Source organism: Indicator indicator, chromosome 14 (assembly GCF_027791375.1).
Source record: "Indicator indicator isolate 239-I01 chromosome 14, UM_Iind_1.1, whole genome shotgun sequence".
Lineage (NCBI taxonomy): Eukaryota > Metazoa > Chordata > Aves > Piciformes > Indicatoridae > Indicator > Indicator indicator.
The window spans coordinates 9,868,915-9,890,389 of record NC_072023.1 but is presented as its reverse complement, the minus strand read 5'-3'; the positions used below and the strand labels follow the sequence as shown (position 1 = coordinate 9,890,389).

At 49.3% G+C, this 21,475-nt stretch overlaps 2 protein-coding genes across 2 annotated transcripts; both read left to right on the top strand.

The window, feature by feature from the left end:
- Positions 1-220: 220 nt before the first annotated feature.
- On the top strand, positions 221-6,262 carry HMOX1 (heme oxygenase 1). The gene is made up of 5 exons (XM_054386694.1): positions 221-252; positions 593-713; positions 3,027-3,518; positions 4,102-4,210; positions 5,648-6,262. Exons 1-5 carry the CDS (start codon positions 221-223, stop codon positions 5,782-5,784), a joined length of 891 nt encoding a protein of 296 aa, XP_054242669.1. The 3' UTR covers positions 5,785-6,262.
- Positions 6,263-9,932: 3,670 nt separating this feature from the next.
- Positions 9,933-19,399, top strand: MCM5 (minichromosome maintenance complex component 5). The gene is made up of 16 exons (XM_054386892.1): positions 9,933-10,099; positions 10,960-11,086; positions 11,185-11,313; positions 11,760-11,932; positions 13,232-13,387; positions 13,491-13,657; positions 14,245-14,416; positions 14,639-14,750; positions 15,530-15,673; positions 15,969-16,034; positions 16,960-17,136; positions 17,244-17,356; positions 17,633-17,761; positions 18,042-18,184; positions 18,734-18,861; positions 19,298-19,399. Exons 1-16 carry the CDS (start codon positions 9,933-9,935, stop codon positions 19,397-19,399), a joined length of 2,205 nt encoding a protein of 734 aa, XP_054242867.1.
- Positions 19,400-21,475: the final 2,076 nt, after the last annotated feature.

The window sequence follows — 21,475 nt, the reverse complement described above, 5'->3', positions numbered from 1 at the left end:
CCTGCTAGGCTGGGAAGGGAAGTGCAGTTGTGTTGCAAGAAGTTGTGCTCAGACTGAGGTCAGCGCTTTGGCTGCTCACGTGGCCTGGCAGTATAAAGCTGGATGCGGGAACGGAGTTGCCCAGCTCACAGCTTCACTGTCCCGGGAGCAGAAGGGAAGGTGGAAAGCACAAGCAAGAAAAACAACAAGGAAGCGGAGGAGTGAAACGACCTGGACAAACATGGAAAGTTCCCAGCCACGCAGCTCCGAAAGGTAAGAGCAGGACGGGAACGAGCGGAATTTTTTAAATAATGTTTTCTTTCTCTAAGACAGAAGAGTATTGTTCCTCCCCTTGCTTTAGGCATGCTGTGACTGTTTCTGCTCTGCAGTGAACGGCATGCTCCTGCTTTCACCTCTGGATGGAGTCTGTCAGTTGTCCCTGCTCGGCACAGGGGCTGGGATGATGGTGTTCCCCCTTCCCATCCGTGGCTCTCGGGAACTTGCTGCCCCTTTTTCTGCAGTCCCAGGCTCCCCCTTTTTAACTAGAGAGCTAAACCCCATTTTGCCAGAGGAGAGCGACAGCACTTACATCTGTTTTGCTGCTCTTCCCCAGCATGTCCAAGGACTTGTCAGAACTCTTGAAGGAAGCCACCAAGGAGGTGCACGAGCAGGCGGAGAACACACCATTCATGAAGAATTTCCAGAGGGGGCAGGTGTCACTCCACGAGTTTAAGGTATGTAGTAGCAGCATTGCTTGGGCATGACATTTCCCCACCAGGAGAGATAACACTGTTAGGTCAGATGGGCTGCCTGGGGGGCTGAAGAGGGGAAGGAGGGGACATCTCCTGGGCAAAATATGCTCTTAAACTCCAGCACCCTAAGATCTTAGCAGCTTCTCTTGCAGAAGATAGAGGAGGACTGTGCGTATTAGGGTGGGCAGCCTCAAACAGGGTGAGACAAAGAGGTTGAAGGGATTCATGCAATTGCTTTTCTCTGTCTTCATAAATGCCTTCATGTTAATTATTGGCAATCATAGTTAATGGAGGTGTGACTATGTGCAGATGTAGCAGTGGCTGAAAGGACCAAAAAAAGAGGGATAATACTAAACTTACAACACAAAACAGCTACAGCTAGAAATAATGAGTGAGAAAGTGAGGCTGTGGGATCATCTCTGGCACTGAACTTTGCAATGTTATAGTTGTCACTTGGGTTATACCAGAGCCGAGATCATGAACAATAGTAACTCCAAGGCAGACTGAGTTTGTACAAGCCACGTCTGCTCAACAGGTAGCATCCTGTTGCTTTTCTTAAGATAAAAGAGAATCATTTGCAGATATAAGCCTGTGCCTAACTTGGCTACATATGTGATTCCTGGGATCTCAGCCACGTAACAAAGCCATGAGCAAAAACAAAGCACACACCTGGGCCAGAAATTCCTGGGAGGCTATAGGATGTGACACATGGGCTTGCAAATAACAGCTCCCAATCCAACCTATGGTTTAATTACTTTGTTATTGAATTGTTCCTTGGCAGATAAATCCACAAGAGCAGGAAAAAGACTGCTTATTTCTGACAGGTCTCATTCAGGATACTTAGTCAAGCACAGATTTAATCTCAGGTGCTGACTTTGGGCTGTTAGACATGCAGCATTGGTTAGGCAGTGAACTTTGAGACAGGCTGGCACTAATGTAAGAAGTAAGGTCTTCAGGAATACAGCTGAGTGTCTTAGAAGATATTTATGTGCTGTAAGGGGCAGCAAGATGTGACATGGATTTTAAGAAGCAGTGATAGCTTTCAAAAGCCACGTTTCCCACTAAACCACCAATTGCCTCTAAAAACAATGTCAGGTTATATTTTCTTAACTTGTTAAGCAATGTTCCTGTATTTTGTTTCTCTTCCAGTAAGCTGGATGGCAGGTTATTGTTTAAAAGCCTCTGTTTTTGTTTACTCCCTTGGCAGACCTATATATCTGCCCTGACACGTGACTCCCCAGAATCTGAATATTTGTTTCCACAACCAAGCCACTGCCTGTGTGCTTATCAAAGTCCTATTTGCTGGCACAGTGGAGAGAGAGGTCAATGTGGCAACTCTTTTACTGCAGAACTGACTGCTTTGTGGGAGAGTAAACTTCTCCTGCCATCAGCATAATCTCCCCCACCTCAACCTGATTCACTTTTACTGTGACACCTTCATGTTTTACATTTTGCTGCTGATAGGGAGTCCAGTGTAAGGAATGGGTGGTGTAGGTGTAAATATGAATACAGAAAACAGAAATTCTGAAAAAAGAATGCACAGGGAAGAACACAGCTAGATTGTCTTACACCATGTGGAAAAGCTGGCAGATAGAAGGAAGCATCACGTAAGCTGGGAAAAACAATAAAGGGGTTTCAAAATAGAGAGGACAATGCACAGCCTTGCAGCACTCCTTCACAAAGGCATCTTTCAAACGCAGGCTGTGCCTCCAGCCCCCTTTTATGTTGTCTCCTCTGAGCAATCAAGGAGGCAACCCCACTTGCAAGCCTGAATGAGGACAATGGTGGTGCCTCAGTTCCCAGGATGGTGGGATGCTAACAGGATTAATATGTTGGAAAACAAAGAGGGTGTGTCATTGTCTCAGAAGGCCTCACAAAGGGAAGCCACATCTTGAAATATTCAGATTTGAACAATGCATCAGAAAATATACCTTTGGGAATAGTCTCCCCACTGACCAAGGGAATAAGGAGAACAGACTGGGCATGATTTAACAGGGCTCCAGTTTCCATTACAATAAGCTTCAAGACCTTAAACTTCAAGTTCAGTGCAGTGGCTTTTAAGGCCAGGTAAACTGGAAAAAGCTTGTATTACCTGATGCTGCCTCAAGCAGAAGGGGAAGGACTAAAGAGTGCCTCACTGCACTTTGCAACTCTGTTTTCCCCATGGGAAACCTGCAACATAACAAATGTGCATGACTCACACTGGGAGTGCCCATAAATAACATTTTCATTAGGAGGGTTTGTCTCCAAAAGCTACAGATGCACCTGTAGCTCAGTCTCTTCCTTCTCTTCCAGCTGGTTACAGCATCCTTGTACTTCATCTACTCTGCTCTGGAGGAAGAGATTGAACGTAACAAGGACAACCCAGTTTATGCCCCTGTGTATTTTCCGGCGGAGCTGCACCGGAAAGCTGCCCTGGAGAAAGACTTGGAGTACTTCTATGGCAGCAACTGGAGGCAAGAGATCCCATGCCCCGAGGCTACTCAGAAATATGTTGAGAGGCTCCATTACATAGGCAAGAATCACCCAGAGCTCCTGGTGGCCCATGCCTACACTCGGTATTTGGGAGACCTGTCTGGGGGACAGGTGCTGAAGAAAATTGCCCAGAAGGCCCTCCAGCTGCCCAGCACTGGAGAAGGGTTGGCTTTCTTCACCTTCGATGGAGTCTCCAATGCCACCAAGTTCAAGCAGCTCTATCGCTCCCGTATGAATGCCCTCGAGATGGATCCTGCCACTAAGAAAAGAGTCTTGGAGGAGGCCAAGAAAGCATTCCTGTTAAATATACAGGTGAGTAACAACCAGTCATCCCTGCCTGCCTGCACCCTCCCTGACAAGATAATAGCTACAGGGGAAAGGCAAAGCTGGTATTCCTGCTGTGGAGCTTATGGGTAGGTGTGGTTCAGGGCAAGCTAGTCAGAGTAGAATGGCTATGCTTGTCCAGCCTGGGAGCCTAGTAAAAGGATGGGCTCTGAAAAGCTCTCCTTTCTCCCCTGGGCTGTGGATTCAGGTTTTTTTCCTATGTGCCATTATTTAGATATGAATGAGGGCTTATACTTAGAGTAGCGGGAGTGGGGATCACTTGTCTCTGTAGTATAGCTCACATGATGATGACTAGATGCACAGGTACCTTGCCTTCCTTCCCATCAGGAGGTGGGCAATAGCTTCGTTGTGAGCTGGAAGCTTCAGGCAGAACCTGTGAAAGACTTCTCTTGACCCCACAAGGCATATTATGTTCTGTGCAAACAAATGCCAGGCGACTTGGATTGAAAGCTTGTGTCTTCCTCTAGTTCCTAAAGCACCTGTAGCAGGGGCAAGGGGTCCAGTGAAAGAAAAGGAGGCTACATAATGACTCAGTGTTCCCTGTTTTCAGGTGTTTGAGGCACTACAAGAACTGGTGTCTAAGGGCCAGGAGAACGGTCACCCTGTGCAGCCAAAGGCAGAGCTTCGCACAAGGAGCGTTAACAAATCGTGTGAACACGGTAAGGCACTTCTGAGGCACTTCAGTGTTAACCACTTGCCCCTTGTGCTTTTATTCTCCTTTGTTAAAGCCATTGAGAAATCAGCGTCAGGTGCTTGCTCCATCTCTTCCCCAGCCATTAGTGCAAGGAGAGGTATTGGTGTGTGCAAAGCTTTTCCAGACATGACAGAGGAAGGATGACACATGGGGGCTGTCCAAGAAATATCCAGTGAGGAAGCTTTACAAGAAAAAGATTCCATTCTCCTCCTCTTAGGTTTCAACAAGTGTAAGGTTCATTCACGACATGAGTTTTGACCACATAGAAAACTGGCCTTCAGTTCACAGAAGCAAAGACAGCAACTGTGGGCCCATTAGATCAGCCATGGTGCTGTGATGCTGACAGTGTTCTTTCAGACACACAGCCCCATCCAATAGGCTGTCCTTTCAGACTAAGCCTCCCTCTGGTCATTTTCCTGCCTCCCAGAAGTATTTCATGAACACACTCCTAAAAGTGTGCTGGGTTTGTAGTGAGCGTTGTTCAGGATGGTGGAATATAACCAGTTGGGAAGTGGGGAGGTAAAGGCTGTCCATCAGCTTTGTGAAACTGAAAAAGTCCCACTGCTGACCAGTGCCAATCCCAAACTGAGCAAAGTCTGAGCAGCAGCTGTAAGCAGAGCAATGCTTTTTCATGGAGTCAGGTTTGTAACAAAGTGAGGGGTGTGCTCAGATGTTGACAGATGAGTTTCCCTGATAATATGAGTCAAATAAAAAAACCCTTAGGACCTATCCATTCTGAAACTAAAAGGAAGATTTTTTTTAGCGCATACTGGATTGAACCACAGTTTTCCTCTGGCAAAGAGTGAAAAACAAACCTTGTCTTGCACATCTCTAAACAATGAAGCTTAAAGCACCTTCTTTGGAAAAGCCAATAAAAGTTCTCAGTGGAACTTTGCCACTGCTTTCCCAATACACTCATAAAAGTAGAGTTTTCAGAAAAGTTTGGTGTTGGATGAGGAATCCCACCCTGAAGCTGTAAATTTATTTGTCTGGAGTGCTAAGGACTACCTGTTTAAGGTAATTAGATGTCTAACCAATTGAATGAACCACAAGTGGGAGACAAAATGCCTTTTAAAATTCTGGCTTAAGTAATTGGCTGTCTTCTGAAACATCAGGGGTTTGGTGGAGCTGGGCAGGGCTTGTAAGCCTGTAAAAAGACAAGGGAAGAGGCCAGTACTTATATACAAGCAGAGGGGTTGCAAGCCCAGGTCAAGTTTGTTTCCTGTCTTCTTCCCCAGGAGAGCAGAACCTGCTGTTACTGTTTCCCCCAGCCCAGCTGGGCTCTAGGCTTCCTTCTTCTTCCCAACTCCAGCAGGGTCTGCTCCAGCACAGAGGGAGGCAAGCATAGCATACCACCAGCATCTCGACACAATATCTCACTCAGTCTTTGTGTTTTATTTAGGTCCAGTGCTTAGGAAAGAAAGTGAGAAGACAAACAGGAGACAAACAGGCATGATGCCCACCACTCCACTGGTGCGATGGATTCTGGCGCTCAGCTTCCTAGCAGTGACAGTTGCTGTGGGCTTATTTGCCATGTGAAAGAGCAGGACCTTCATGTTCTCTTCATGCCTTCCCTTATCCTGAACTAATTCACCTTCTCCAGTCCTTGGGAGAGCTATTCTCTCTGACTGGGTACTGTGATCTTGGCTCTGCCACTAATACTAGGAGACCTTTCTCCCTGGAAATCAGAGTGCTGTAAGGGGGGGGGTCAGGAAAAGTCTCCCCCACGCTTGGTGTGAGCTCCACTCAGAGACTAACTTTATCACCAAAAAAACTAAGGGCTAAAAGGCTAAAAACAACGGCCAAGAACTGTTGCTGCTTTACAGAGTACCTGCAAAATTCCTACAGGATCAGAAATGTAGCTTTGAGATCTGTCTGTCCTCAGAAATACAAAGTTCCCTGGAGCTCTGTTTGCTCAGTTTTTTTATACTGCTAGATAATACTGTGATCACTTTTTCTGTGGAGCCACATGGCTCCTGCAGGTTATAGACTGTTTTATATGACACTAGTAGGTCTTTGTTAATGCTTTCTCCAATCATTTTTGTTTTTTTTTAAAAGCAGATGACAGTTGTTGAAGCTACAGTGTCACACTCTTGTCTGTTTATATAATTTATACACATAATAAACTTCAATGTAAAGTCTTCAGGCCTGGTGTTTCCTATTATTAAAGCATCACCTGGGGAGAAAGGAGGTTTCTTTCTTCTTCCCTGTTTTATGTCTTTGGAAGCTGCTGCCTCCAGAGACATGACAATAGACAAAAGTGGGAGCTATCATCAGAGCCAGACTCTGTTCCCACTCAGTGCTAACAATAACCTGTTACAAGATGGGGTAGGTTTCTTCAGTTCCTACATGCTGGTCTCTATTTCTAGAAATGGCATTAAATTCTGGGAGCAAAGTGTTTTTAAGGGGTAGAATCCATACATACGAACTGGTTGGTATTATAGCTAAAGCAAAAGATGATGGGACCCTCAGACAGTAGAAACCAGGACACTTCCCCCTGGCCACTACCAGCGAAGGTTCCATTACCGGACTGCCTTTGCCAGAGCTTCTGCATGAAATCAGAAAGCAAGTAAGTTTCTGCTACCCAGAAATGAAATGCACACTAGGTTTTGATCCTGTGAGGTAGCTTAATAGGAGACATTGAGCATACAACCGCATTCCCTCACCTAGGTAACAAATCAACCCAACTTACACCCAGGAGTTGGCACAGCAAGACACTCCCAACACACAGCACTGCTGGAGCAGCCCCTGTACACAGCTTGCTTACCTCCTCCTGTTGCTGAGGCAGATGTGGAGAGACAGCTTTGTGGCCAGCTACTGTTTTGGTTATAGACCTTACCTGCTTCAGAAGGCCTTCTAACACAGGAGTCACTGCAGGAGAGCCTGCAATTCAGGTATGGCACAGCAGGTCTTGACAAAGCCATTATCTCTCACATCAGAGTCCTTTCCTCTCTTTCTACCAGAAAGCCATTGAGACCACCTGTCTCAATGACAGTGCCTGCTCTGGCTGTGACCTTGATCCCAGACACGCTTTCCTACTGATTTGTTTTAAGAGCAACACTGAACCTGCTCCAAGAGCAAGAATGATCAGTGAGAATGAACAGTGGGAAATAGGGACTGTCAGATAATAGTTGGACTCCATGTTACCTTAAAAGTCTTTCCGAGCTGAAATGGTTCTGATTATTCTCTGGCTCTTATCTACCCTATATCCCTTCTGAAATCCCCTTTAATACTTCTCTATTTGGACCCATTTGCCAACCTTTGGTAGAAATAAATAGTTATTTTTTAAAATGATAGATGTTTAAAAGCAGGGATATGGGGCTGGACAGCTACTCAAGTACGAGATCTGATCCATTAATTTGAATTTATACTAAGTTCTATTCAGTTCCACAAACCCACTTGAACTAAGTCAATATGTTCATTCAACCATGCTGAATACCTGAGCTCAGAAATGCACTCTACCACACTCAGCTCCTCTCTTCCTCCCAAAGAAATCACAATTGCAACCTTAAACTTGGGAAATTTGGATACAAACTGACATCATCCCTCCCCTGCTCCTGGCTGGACAGCTAGGGTGCCCTGAGTAACTCCCAGCCATTGTGCTGAAGGGACACTGAAGGGACTCTTGTCTGAGCATAAAGAAGCTACCAGAGGTGAAGATTAAATCTTTGCTTGTCCTTTATTATCTTTATGAATAGATCTGTTTTCTCTGCAATGTGTGTGTTGGTTTCTCTGCAACAATGAGACAGTCTTTTATTTTCCACCTGCTGTAGCTAAATCTCCCTTGCAACACACTATGCCTCCCAGTTTTATTTCCATTTAGGATGCATGCTACCACATTTCTGACGGGCCAAAATACCCACAGCTTGCCAGTTTTCCCACAAAATTCACTACCAGTCCTGAGAAGTGCCCCAGAGAACACATACCCTAAGGCAGCAACCTGCATGCAGCCCATCAGGCTGTGGCACAGCCACTGCCATTTTTGTGGGCCCCCAGCCACATCTCCTGCCCATCATTGCACCACAGAGGATTAGTGAATTGTTTGGGTTGGAAAACACCTCCGAGATTATTGAGTCCAACTGTTAATCCAGCACTACCAGGTCACCATTAAACCATGTCCCTCACTGCCACATCTACACAGCTTTGAAACCGCTCCAGAGATGGGGACTCCATCACTGTCCTGCACAGCCTGTTCCAGGTCTTGGCAAGCCTTTGAGGAAGAAATATTCCTTAATACCCAACCTAAACCTCCACTGGTGCACCTTGAGGATGCTTCCTTGCTTGTTACCTGGGAAGTTTCTTTTCTGCCCTGTCCCCCATGGCCACGGACCTGCTGCACCCCATCCAGCCAGACCAAGCCCAGGCATAGTCCTATTCCTAGTGATGGAAAATGCCTAAAAATTTTAATTATCTTGGGCAGCTTGTGCCATCTCAGCAATTTAACCACATCCTTATTGCCTGTAACTAACAAAGAGTCTTTGCATCTTTATCCATGAAGCCTGCCTGTGTATCTTTCCTTAACTAACAAAGTGTCCTTTGAAACCAGTCAAAACCAATTAATATGGTCCACAACCTGGCAAACTAAGCGGTGATCTAATATGTGACAATGTACGGAATTCAGAAGTTCAAACAAAGTCCAAGCTTTAAAGATCATCAAAGACCCTGGAGACCACAACCTCCTAGCTGGAAGACCTCTGCCCAAAATAAACCGCTCACCCTCTGAGCATGGGGAAGAGACCTTTAATGAGAAGCAAGTTAGAAACTGAACAACATAAGTTATTAAGTGCTGACACGAGGTTTACATTCACTGTATAAATATCCAGTACAAATTTCAGCTGGTGTGCTAGATTTGTGGGAACGTCCGTAGCACCCAATTTTGCACAACTCTGCAATAACGAAATGCCTGCACACAGCGTTTAGGAGTTTGATTCCCGATTTCGCCTGGGCTTAGGCCCCTCCTGCCCACAGGGACACTGGTCAGGCCCTGATATACCATCAAGCACCATAGCGACACTCTACAGCAATACTACTTTTTGTTTCGGTGACTAACACGTCTGCCCCCCTCCTGGCCTGCAGTAACCACCCTTCTCCCACTGCGTCCCCGCTGTCCGCATTGGTTTCGCCCGCTCCCCCTCCCCTCTTCGCCACGATGGTTCCTCCCGCTCGCCCGCCATTTCGCCTCCTCTTGCTCTTCTCCTCCAGATTTCGCGCCAAACCGCGCCCGGAGGGCAGAGAGCGGAGCGCCCCGGCCAATCAGCGGCAGAGGCGAGCGGCGCGCTTCCTCTTGGGGCGGGGCGTGAAGGAAGCCGGGGCCCAATCCGCGGCGGCGCGCTGCGGACGGGCCAATCGGAGGGCGCTGCGGTAACAGCAGTCACCATAGCGCAGCAGTTTGGTTTCCGCCGCGCTGCTTTTGCCGCGAAAAAGTTGGTGGCGGCTTCCAGGGGACAGCGAGGTGCGGCTCTGGGCTGGTGCGGGAAGTCGCGTCTAGGGCTTTTGGCGTGGGGGATCCCGCGCGGTATTGGGGTTGTGGGAGGAGGATGGGGGCGATACGTGGTGTTAGTGCAGCTGGGAATGTGGGGGCAGCGGAAGGGGTGGCAAGGTCCCAGAAAGCATTTGGTGTGGGGGAGAAGGAGATGGTTTGGCCTGACCGTGCGCTCTCGGCTCCACGCAGGTGAGCGTCGATCACCATGTCCGGCTTTGATGACCCCGGCATTTTCTACAGCGACAGTTTTGGAGGTGATACGCCGGTGGACGAGGGGCAGGTTCGGAAGTCGCAGCTGCAGAAGCGGTTCAAGGAGTTTCTGCGGCAGTACCGAGTTGGCACGGACCGGACGGGCTTCACGTTCAAATACAGGTGCCGCTGTGACCCCTTTTCCTGTGTCTTGCCCACTCTGATGTGCACATCCAATCTTCTCTTAACCTCCTTCCTGCTATGCACATGCCAGATACACAATAGCACATCAGCTTTTCTCTTCCCATAGACCATAAAGAGCTCCCTGCCAGTATAAGTAGTGTCGTTGTTCGCAGGAAAACTAAGGTCTGGTGTTCCCTCAAATTTTTAGGCAAGCAGCCAATGACAGTGGTAGCAATAAAGGGGTCTGAACTGCCAGACTTGCACCTAGTTCTAAAATTCAAGGTTAGTCTTCAGATTCTAGTGCTTTCTGGTCTGGAGTTTTGTCTGTCCCCATTAAAATCAGTGAAGCACTTACTCTCCATGTTGCTGTCCATGGCTGTGAAGGTCCCTTGGTAATCCCTTCGCCTGTGCAGTTTGAAAACAAAACTGTTATAGAGGGCATACAGATCTGTCATGCAAGGACTGGGACAATCTTGCACCTTTACTCTCTGAATTTCATGTACCCTGGCTTCTACCATATTATTTCCCTTTTCAAAATTATGTTTTAGGTATTATTCTGCATAGAATTTTTCTAATTGCCTGTCTGGTGTGTAATTAGCCAACAATTAGTGCTGTGCTTTACATTATGACTGTAAGCACTGGTGTACCTAGACGTATGTCACATTTCAGCGTGGGTTTGTGTGAAAGATTTCCCCAGGTCCCCCTATACTTCTCTTGGCACTCTGCTGATTTTCTCCTTTCGCTTTCCAAACCAAGGACTTCTTGCAGAGCCTGCCTTCTCTGCTCCCTGTGTCCTAGTGTCACTGTGGGTGCCTGGTGCTCTCTGCCTTGCAAACCTTTACCGCTTGCTGCCTTTCCAGGGATGAGCTTAAGCGGCACTATAATCGGAGTCAGTACTGGGTGGAGGTGGAGATGGAAGACTTGGCCAGCTTTGATGAAGATCTTGCTGACTATCTGTACAAGCAACCAGCAGAACACTTGCAGCTGGTAAGGATGGAGGAGGCTAGCAACCTAGCAACTGATACCACATTATGTGAGCAATATAATGTGATATACCCATAACAGCCTAGTTGTTCCTTTTGTAGTTGGAAGAAGCAGCAAAAGAAGTTGCAGATGAGGTCACCCGTCCTCGTCCTTCAGGGGAGGAAACTCTGCAAGACATCCAGGTGATGCTGAGATCAGATGCCAATGCAGCCAACATCCGCAGCCTGAAGGTGAGGTGAATCGGCTGCTGCACTGAACAGCAGGTGTCAGGATTTGTTTGTGTGTGGCTGTGATTGCAGGGATGCTTCTGCTACTTGATTACATAGTTCAGGATGTGAGCAGTACGCTAATTTACAAGCAGGGATACTCTGCAGCTTAAATCTGACTGCAAAAGACTGGTTGCTGGTTTCTACTGTGGGAACATTATTGTTATTAGTGACGTTCTGCATAGTGTTTCCCCCTTTTCTCCCTTGCTTTGAAATCGGTATGGCCTAAGTCATACTACTTACAGAGTAAAAGAGTGACATTGTGCAGGCTTTTTGTTCAGGTACCTTAGTCCCATGAATGTGGAAAATGTAGGTAAGGAAGAGCTGTGTGTTTTTTTTAATCTCTTTAGTTTCCCATCCATCCTCCAGTGACTGCCTGCTCACCTTCCCCTTCACCTTTTCCCTTTCAGTCTGACCAGATGTCCCACCTTGTGAAGATCCCTGGGATTGTCATTGCAGCAACCCCAGTGAGAGCCAAAGCCATCAGAATAGCCATCCAGTGCCGCAGCTGCCGTAACACCATCAACAACATTGCAGTGCGCCCAGGCCTGGAGGGTTATGCTCTCCCCAGGAAGTGCAACACGTAAGGACTGACATAGGGATGCATGCTGCAGGCTGGTGGTGAAAAAAGAGCTATGTCCCCTCCTTCTGCTCTCCCTCTTTCTCATGCATGCTGCATAGAGTCAGCACCCTGCTGCAGAAGGCAAAAGCATATGCACAGCTCTCTGCCTCCTCCTTTTGTTTTGCCCTTGTGCCTGCCTACACCCGTGGCTGGCAGGCTTTAGCTTCACCTGTCTGTGGTCACGCTGGTTGTGGTGCTGCAGGATCAGTGCTGAGGACAGCGCTGAGCAGCCACATCCAGGGAGTTTGTTGCTTCTGCAGAATGCTTTGACTGTCAGTACCTACAGGTTCATTCCTGCCTCCAGCTATCCCATGATGCCAGCTTATGCTGTTGTAACTTCCTTTTAAGTTGTTACCTTTTTCAAACTTCTTGTTTCTAAGTTCCTTCTGCCCTGGGCTGTTTATCTTACCTTCTGTAGGGAAACTTTGCTACTAACTTTCCGGTCAGGCTTTACAGCTCTTGCTGCCCATTGTGTACAGTGAGTTAGGCTGCACTGTGCTGCAGCCCTCGCACCAACTGATCCTGGTGGCTTGTGTCTTTGACCTTGTGCCTGACAGTATTTATTTTCTGCAACTTAACTCTAATGCAGTTAGAGAGGTCTTTGGGACAGGGGTCATTCTTGCATGTGGTCTGTACAGCACCTGGCTCCTGATCCTTGACTGCATGAGTGCACCTGCACTCTCTTGTTAACCTCCCCAAAATCCCTGACCCTGCCTGCATGGAGTTAGGCATCAGTAGTGATGTACTGAGACAGCAGCAGGACATGGAGGTGCTCCTTGTCTCAGAGAGCTTGTAGTCTAGCAAGGCAGATATGTCTCAAGAGACCGGGAGGTTGATGACAGCCTTGTCACATTGCTAATTGCTTTCTCACCAGAAACCACTTAACATTTGCTTTGTGCACAAGGTTATGAAGAAAAATGCCCTGCCATGTCTGTACTGTTACCTTCTGTCTAATTAATGAATTACCTTCCTCCTGGCTTTTAGCTAGTAGGGGAGAGGGGGGAGGCAGGGAGAGTATTCAGGCAAGTATCACCCTGTCTTAGGCTTGTTCTCAGGGCTGCCTTTAGCAGCTGTTGAAGACAAGAAAGAAGACTTGGTAAACCTATTTTTTGGCCCTTTGCGATTGACCTTCTCATCTCCCAGGCACTATTTGGAGAGGCAGCTGCTCTGGACTTTGTCACCTCTGTCGTCTCTACAGGGGGGCTCCCAGGGATGGCTTCTGAGTACCAGTACCCCTCCCTGATTGATTTCTCTGCACAGGGAACAAGCTGGCCGCCCAAGATGCCCACTGGACCCCTATTTCATCATACCAGATAAGTGCAAGTGTGTGGACTTCCAGATCCTGAAGCTGCAGGAGGCCCCAGATGCTGTACCACATGGGGAGATGCCTCGGCACTTGCAACTGTACTGTGACAGGTACCTTTGTAGTCTCCCTGCCCTTACCCTCAGGGCAGGCAGATGTTCCAGGTGCTATGCCTTTCCCTCCCACCATCCTCTGCTGTCCCCTTCTTTCTCTTAGGTACCTGTGTGACAAAGTTGTCCCAGGGAACAGGGTCACTATCATGGGCATCTACTCCATCAAGAAGTCTGCCCAGAGCAAGACCAGAAGGCGTGACAATGTGGGTGTGGGCATCCGAAGTGCTTACATCCGTGTGGTGGGAATTCAGGTGGACACGGAGGGCTCAGGTGAGGTCTGCTTTTGATGTCCATCTGCTCTGTGTTGGTAGCCTGGTGCTGGGAATTTTCCCTTCCTGAACAAGGTGTTCCCTTGATGAAGACTGAAATCACAGTCTGAGTCCTTCTCTGCTGCTTATGTAGCAGAAGGTTCAAGCCAGTCCAGGAGTCTAACTTGTCCTGGATGCTCTACAGTTGGGTCCTGCATGACTTTTTCTCAGTGATATTAAATAAGCAGGCTTCAGCCTGAGTCCTCCAGGGCATTTTAAGTGTTTTTATCTTATTGATCTAAGTGGGAATATGCTAAGCCATCCCTGAGGATCAGGGCTGAAGTCAATAGTTAAAATTGAGGTATGTGTTTAAAACATGATCCTGACCGTAATTCTCCCTCTGGTTCCTCCAAAGCTACTTTGCCCAAGATCTTTGCTTTGTTCTCTCAGCCTCTAAGGACACAACCTGCCTTTCTGGGATAGTGAACACCCACCCTGCCCACTTGGTGGCTTGATTTTCAAGAAGGGATTTTGGTGGTTGCAGGGGCAAGTTGTGTTACTTTAAAACATCCATTTGTTCACTGTTGAATCATTCTCACCCCTATTCAGGACACAGCTTCGCTGGCTCAGTGACCCCTCAAGAGGAGGAGGAACTTCGTCGCCTTGCTGCCATGCCCAACATCTGCGACACCATCTCCAAGAGCATCGCGCCCTCCATTTACGGCAGCACTGACATCAAGAAGGCCATTGCCTGCCTCTTGTTTGGAGGCTCTCGCAAGAGGTGGGGAAAAGTCAGCCTGGTGGAGAGTCAGTGGTATCAGAAGTGTCATTCGTGGCAAAAAAGTCCTCATGCAGTCTTCTGGCGGTGCTTCCAGACGCCTGTCTCTTGTCAGCAATGCTTTGCAAGGAAAAATTAAAGAGAAAGTTTCTAACCATCACAGTTATCAAAATGAAGTCTCACTGTCTCTCCTCCCTCTTCTCTTCTCGCCCCCTGTCAATCCAGGCTCCCGGATGGGCTGACCCGCAGAGGAGACATCAACTTACTGATGTTGGGTGACCCTGGCACAGCCAAATCCCAGCTGCTGAAGTTTGTTGAGAGGTGTTCTCCCATTGGGGTAGGTGGTTTAAGGTGCCTGCTTGTAGTGTGGATCATTTCTTTCTTCTGCCCCTTGCATAGCACCAAAGACCAGACTGGTCTCAGCAGATACCTGCTCCTGCATCCCCAGCTGTACTGGCTGAGAGAGGTGCAAACTGCCATTTCTAGTGCTAGCCTGGAAGAGATGAGGTGCAGGACAGAGGCCAAGGGAGGGAAGGGGAAGCAGGTAATACCTTTCATTATGATAATGAGCCAGGGTATTTGCAGAGGTCCAAAGCTGTGTTTGGTGCTGCTGTCTATTGTTGAGACTTGATCAGCAGAGAGGCTGACTGCTCAGGACCAATGAAGCTGACTGTGTCTCAGGCACGGAACTCCAGTCTGAGCCAAGGCACGACACTGTATTTTCAGCTGTGTTTTCTTGTAGTCTCTCTATGAAAATGGTCTCTGATTATGTTGTTTGCTTGAGGGGATGGGAGGAAACAAAACTAATGCAGCAGCCCATCAAAGAGTGACTCACTCCCTGTTCTGTACTTAATGCCTGTATTTGTGTGTCTGCGAGCCCTCTGGTGTGTCACAGCTGCCAGCCTAAGACTTGGGACTAGGCAATTGTCTTGATCTGTACCTGGCAAATCTTCTTTTGGCATGTACTGGGGGGTTTTTCTGGAGACCTTTGTGCTTCCTCCAGCAGCTCTGTACTTTGGAGTGCTGGGAGTGCTTCATCCTGAAGCTGGATCAGTGGGCTCCTGAGTCCTGTGGTGACTGACATGCTTTCCCCTTTCTTGTCCCACATGCTGCTAGGTGTACACCTCAGGGAAAGGCAGCAGTGCTGCTGGCCTGACAGCTTCGGTGATCCGCGACCCTTCCTCCAGGGGTTTCTTCATGGAGGGAGGAGCCATGGTGCTGGCAGATGGAGGAGTGGTGTGCATCGATGAGTTTGACAAGGTAGCTGTGTGAGAGCAGGGAAGGGAGCCCTTGGGCTGCCAGCCTCTCCTGGGAATGCTCAGAGATGCAGGAGAAAGGGTGACTGTCCCGAGACTGCCTTGCTTTCTTTCAGGGAAGGTCAGGGGATGGGACTACAGGGAAATTTTGGTTACATTCTGTCATCTTGTGCAGACATCCTCACACAGCTTTACCTAGGGGGTCAGCATCAGTGGGTGTGCAGCTGAGGCCCAGCAGAGGGGACTGATGAATTTTCTTTTTCCCTCCTTGCCTCATTTCTCCCGCCATGGATGAGAAGATGCGAGAGGATGACCGTGTGGCCATTCATGAGGCCATGGAGCAGCAGACCATCTCCATTGCTAAGGTGAGCTGCTGGCACAAGTCATGCTGGAGTAGGAGCCTGACTTGCCACTGGGTTTCCCTGCGAGCCAGATGCTGATTTTTTGCCAGAATTGCCCATTTTAGAGTCCAGGCAGTGGTCTTAATGGTTACTGGTTTCTTTGATCTGAGACGGGTCAGTTCTGCCTGCAGGTTTTGAGTTGTGTTCTCCAGGCAGCCTGAACTTCAGCAGGACTGAAACAAGCTCCCTCTGTTCTGTCTATCTTCTGCTCCTCTAGATTTCATAGTTCTGCTGATTTCTCTGTGTCATAGCCTGATGTCACTTCTTTTTCTTTCATCCCACTGCTTTCCACCCCCTCAGAAAATCTACAGAAACTGTGATATCCTGGTGCCAGGTCTTTTCTCAAATCAGAGTTTCTCTTAATTTCCACTGCTATTTTTTTTTTTTTATTTCCTTTGGTAGCACCTCTGCTCCCTCCTGGTCACCTTGGCTAACCCTTCAGCAGTTCAGTGTCTGGTAGCAGAGTGCACACCGTGACATTTTGTTGCTGGTCATTCTTGCTCTGCTACCTGCGAACCCATGCTTTGTCCTTGGGGCTGCCCAGGGGGACTCACCCCTGACAGCCCAATTTCTGGCTCAGATTGCAAACATGGAGTGGGGTCTTGTGTGTCCTTGCCCCTGACATGAGGTTTTAAGTGAAGTTGCTCAGTGCTCGTGTCTCAGCTGAAGCCAGTACTTCCCTAGAGGGACATGTGGGTCCAGCCCTGTGTAGCTCCTCTGCTACATGCTCCTCTTCATGGAACCATTAAAGAGCAGCTGGGTGCTACTTAAAGGGTTTTATTTAAATGCAAGTCATTGAGGATGAGTCCTTGTGATCTCTCACTAGGAGCCTTCTGTGGTGCCTTGGACCAGGTCTTGACCCCCTATCTGTTTCTTCTTCCCCCTGCAGGCAGGAATCACCACCACACTCAATTCCCGCTGCTCTGTGTTGGCAGCTGCCAACTCTGTCTTCGGGCGTTGGGATGAGACCAAGGGCGAGGAGAACATTGATTTTATGCCCACCATTCTGTCCCGGTTTGACATGATCTTCATTGTCAAAGATGAGCACAACGAGGAGCGGGACATGGTCAGTTGGGGCACGTGAGAACTTGTAGTGCCCTATTTTCCTGAGGGGGAGGCAATGGGATTTCCATTGCCCTCTGACTGCCCTCTGACTGCCCTCTGCTCTCCTAGACACTGGCCAAGCACGTGATGTCCTTACACGTGAGTGCCCTGACGCAGACCCAGGCTGTGGAGGGCGAGATTGAGCTGAGCAAGCTGAAGAAGCTCATCTCCTTCTGTCGGACGTGAGTTGAGAGAATCTCAGAATCCCAGGTGTGACATTTTAGCAGCACATGGCCTGCACAGTGGGAGGCAGTGTTGAAAAGTGAACCGTGCAACTGGCATTTGCACGTGCTCTATCTGGGTGACCTTTTTTAGAGTCCTGCCTTGAAAAAAGGCAAGCAAAAGCAGCTTACAGTGGTGGATAGCGTGGCCCGAGGAGGTGAGGGGTACACAGGGAGCCTCCTGTCCAGGATACCCTCCCTGGTGGCACTGCCTCCAGCTCCTGTCCTGTGTTGCAGGAAGTGTGGCCCTCGGCTGTCGGCGGCAGCGGCAGAGAAGCTGAAGAACCGCTACATACTGATGCGCAGCGGCACTCGCCAGCACGAGCAGGACAGCGACCGCCGCTCCAGCATCCCCATCACTGTCCGGTGAGAAACTCCACCCTCCTCGCCCCACTGAAACCCCCAGGTTTGGGTTGCGTTGCTGGGAGTCACCTGGGGTAGCCCAGGAAGGTGGTTAGTGGCATTCTGGTGGTTCAGGAGACCCTGTGGTCAAAAGGAAAAACACTGGAGGTAGCGCTGAGGTGGTCAAGAAGTGCCTGGAGTGGGGTAGGTGAGCAGGGTAGGTGGGGGTGACAGGGGTTGGGGGGAAGCAAGAAGACCCCTTGGAGCCACAGTAAAAAGCAGGAAACATCTCCTTTGGCCACAGGCAGCTGGAGGCCATCGTGCGTATTGCTGAGTCCCTGGCGAAGATGAGGCTTCAGCCCTTTGCCACTGAGGCAGATGTTGAGGAGGCCTTGCGGCTCTTCCAGGTGTCCACGCTTGATGCAGCCATGTCAGGCAACCTTTCAGGTGAGAGGGTGATGCTCTGCGCTGGGGACACGAGGGACATTCTGGGCCTGACTGCTTGGGGCAAGGAGAGACGAGCTCCCATCCCAGGAGCAGTCAGGCAGAGGCAGGGGTGGGCCTGCTTTCTGAGCAAAGGCAAAGCAATGCCTGTGATGGTAAGGAGCCATTATAGCCATGAGGCTGTGAGTCACAGGGAAGGCAACAACAAATGACACCAAGGGTCTCTACCTGTGCTGGCCAAGGGATAGTGGTGTGACCCCTTGTGGTCCCAAAGGCAGAGGGCTGGAAGCAGTTTCCCAAACTGTTTAGTCTCCAGCACCTTTCCTTATGGGGGTGGAGACAATGTTTCCTTGGGAGGCTGTGTGGTGCAGAGGTTTTGAAGGAAGCTCCCAGCAGTTAGTCTGCATACAGCTGTGTCTTTCAAGCTCCACAAGCTTTAATGTTGGATTTGCTCATGGCTTCCTAAAGTCTGAGGTGTGCAGGTGTAGTGGGAAAAACAGGAGGTGGGCTTTGATCTGGGTGGCGCTGCACTCATACAGCCTCTCCCTCCAGGGGCAGAAGGCTTCACGACACAGGAGGACCAAGAGATGCTGTCCCGCATTGAGAAGCAGCTGAAGCGCCGCTTTGCCATCGGCTCCCAGGTGTCGGAGCACAGCATTGTCCAGGACTTCGTTCGCCAGGTGGGCCTGGGTCCCTGTGGAAGATTGGGCTATGAAATCAGGGGCCCCACGCTGCTGCTCAGGTGGTGAAACCCATTCCCCAAGAGGAGGCTGGAGAGCGCTTTGGTCATAACTACTTTTGAAGTTGGGAGGGGTGTGCCATTGCAGATTTTAAGAGGAATGAGATAAGAACTCATTTTTCTGTAAAAACACTGAGTTTTGGGGCTGGTCTGGTAGGTTGGGTCCCTACCCTTGAAACCAGAACCGTTTGACTTGTGACCCTGGCTGCACTCAGACTGAAATAGTGAAAGGGAAAAGGGAGCTTCACGACCTGGTGCTACCAGGCTCCCTCCCTCCAGAGAGAGACAGCCAGGCTTTAGCAAAGGTTGCAGGTTCCCACTGGGCTCTGGTGAGTTGTTCCCTGCTGATTCACTTCCCTCTGCTCTTCTGATTCCAGAAATACCCAGAACATGCCATCTACAAGGTGCTGCAACTGATGATGCGGCGAGGGGAGATCCAGCACCGCATGCAACGCAAAGTCCTCTACCGCATCAAGTGACCTCCTTGTCCTGTGTGTGAGGAGGGACCTGCTACCACCTGACATGGGCTCATGTGCCTGCTCTTGGGAGATTTTCCTTGAGGAGCCAAACAGCTCAGGGCTTCCCTCTTGAACCATGCTTGGGGGGCCCAGGATTTTCCCTTGGGTGTTCTGTTACTGTGCCACTTCGATGTTTCTTTGAGTTCCAAAAGCTTTTAGTTTGTATTAAAATAAAAACTGATAGTAGCATCTCAGGATCTTTGACTACCCAGAGGGACAAAGGGGATGCATCGCCTTCCTCCTCTGGAGCTGGTGCAGGATTAGAAACACATCCCTTCTGCTTGCCCTGTGTTATCCACTGCCCAGCACCCATCCTAAGGACTCAGTTTGAGGTGGGATGCAGCCACGGGGGCAGCAGCAGCAGCCCTGAAAGCAGAAACTCATTTCTTGCTCAGGGTTTGATCTGTCTGTTAAGGCATAAATCCTGTTTGTGCTCAGCCATTACCTTACCCAATCAATGCATGTAGGCTGCTGCCATCTTTCCCATCTTGCCAGCAGCAGTGCAGGAAATCACCTGCTGTTCCCTGCTTTGAAGCTGCTCTTTGCCCATCCTTCTTTCCCTTTTCCGGCTGCAGCAGGCAAACGCTTTACCCTGTGGTGTGAAGGGCTGTGTGAAAGCCTTGCCAGAGGCATGGGCAGAGCCTCTTGCCTCAGTGAGGTAGAGCAGTGCCAAGTGAGGAGGAAGATAAGGGTCGATGTCCAAGAGCTTTGTGCTCTCCTTTGTGTGCTCGCAGCCAGGGCTAGGTCTGTCCCACTCACCAGGAGCCTCTCCTGGGCTTTCTGCCCTAGGGTGCACTTGTACAGCCACTCACCCATCTGCATTTGCTGCATGACCTCTCACTTGTTTAACCTCCAGGTTTTTGTCATTTCTAGCAAACTAATACTGGTCCTCTCAAGTGTCCTCACAAAGATGTGAGGTGTAGGAAGGTCCCTGCCTTTGGCAGCTTGGATGTGCAAGAGCATCGGTGGGGGAGTCTGAAGACAGGGCAGTGTTGGGTATGGCAGGCAGGCAAAGCTGCTGCCGTGTCTGCAAGTGACTTGCAGTCTGAAAACACACCCCAGGAGAGACTTCATTAGAAAAAGAAACGTTCAGGACCAGCAGAGGGTAGCAGAGCCTCGAGGATGCTGGTCTGTGGCTCTGCACACAGTGCTGCCTTCTCCGGGTTGGGAAATGAGGAGGTTTCTTTGGCTGGTGTGATGGGGTGCAGGGTGCACCAAGCCTGGCAGCTGTCACACAAGGGCTGACCTTCACTGCAACCCCTGTGGGGGTTCAACAGCCTCCTGGTCTCCACTGCAACCCTGTGTGCGTGTTTTGAGAGGTGCACAGAGCACTCCTGATGTGGCTGGAATTGGTTACGGGGTTGGGAGTCTGTCTGGACCTGACAGTATAGCAGTGGCCCTGGTGAGACTAGCTACAGATTGGAGAAACAGATCCTAATCTTTGTTCTCCAGTTTCATGGATGGCTGACATTTGTGGAGGGCTGGAGGGGAGAGAAGCAAGTGCTAAGCGTCTCACAGCACTTTTGCTGGGGCAAAAGTGGATATCTTTCTATTCCATTTTAAAAATAAAATACCCCACCCTTTCCTTCATTGTTCCTTGGGCTGGACTAAGAGAAGGTTGCATCTGCCCTAAGCTACAGCTCCATGAAGAGGGTCAGCTCCGTGGAGCAGGAATAAGCAAACATTGGAATAACAGGGTCACATCCTCAGCTGGAGACAAGTTTCCAAAACTACCAGTGTCTGTTTGAAAACATCCCACCTTCCTCACAGGCTTATCTGCCCTTGATCAAACACTTGATACTGCAGCATCAGGACCATTAGAGCAGGGTCAACATGGCCCCAAAGCAGCAGCATGGTATGGCCATTTTGCTGCCAGGTGCTCATTCAGTACTCTAGTAACACATCCACCTACAACCACCTGAAGGGAGGCTGTAGCCAGGTGGGGATTGGTCTCTTCTCCCAGGCAACCAGTGACAGAATGAGAGGACACAGTCTCAAGCTGCACCAGGGGAAGTTTAGGCTGAATGTTAGGAAGAA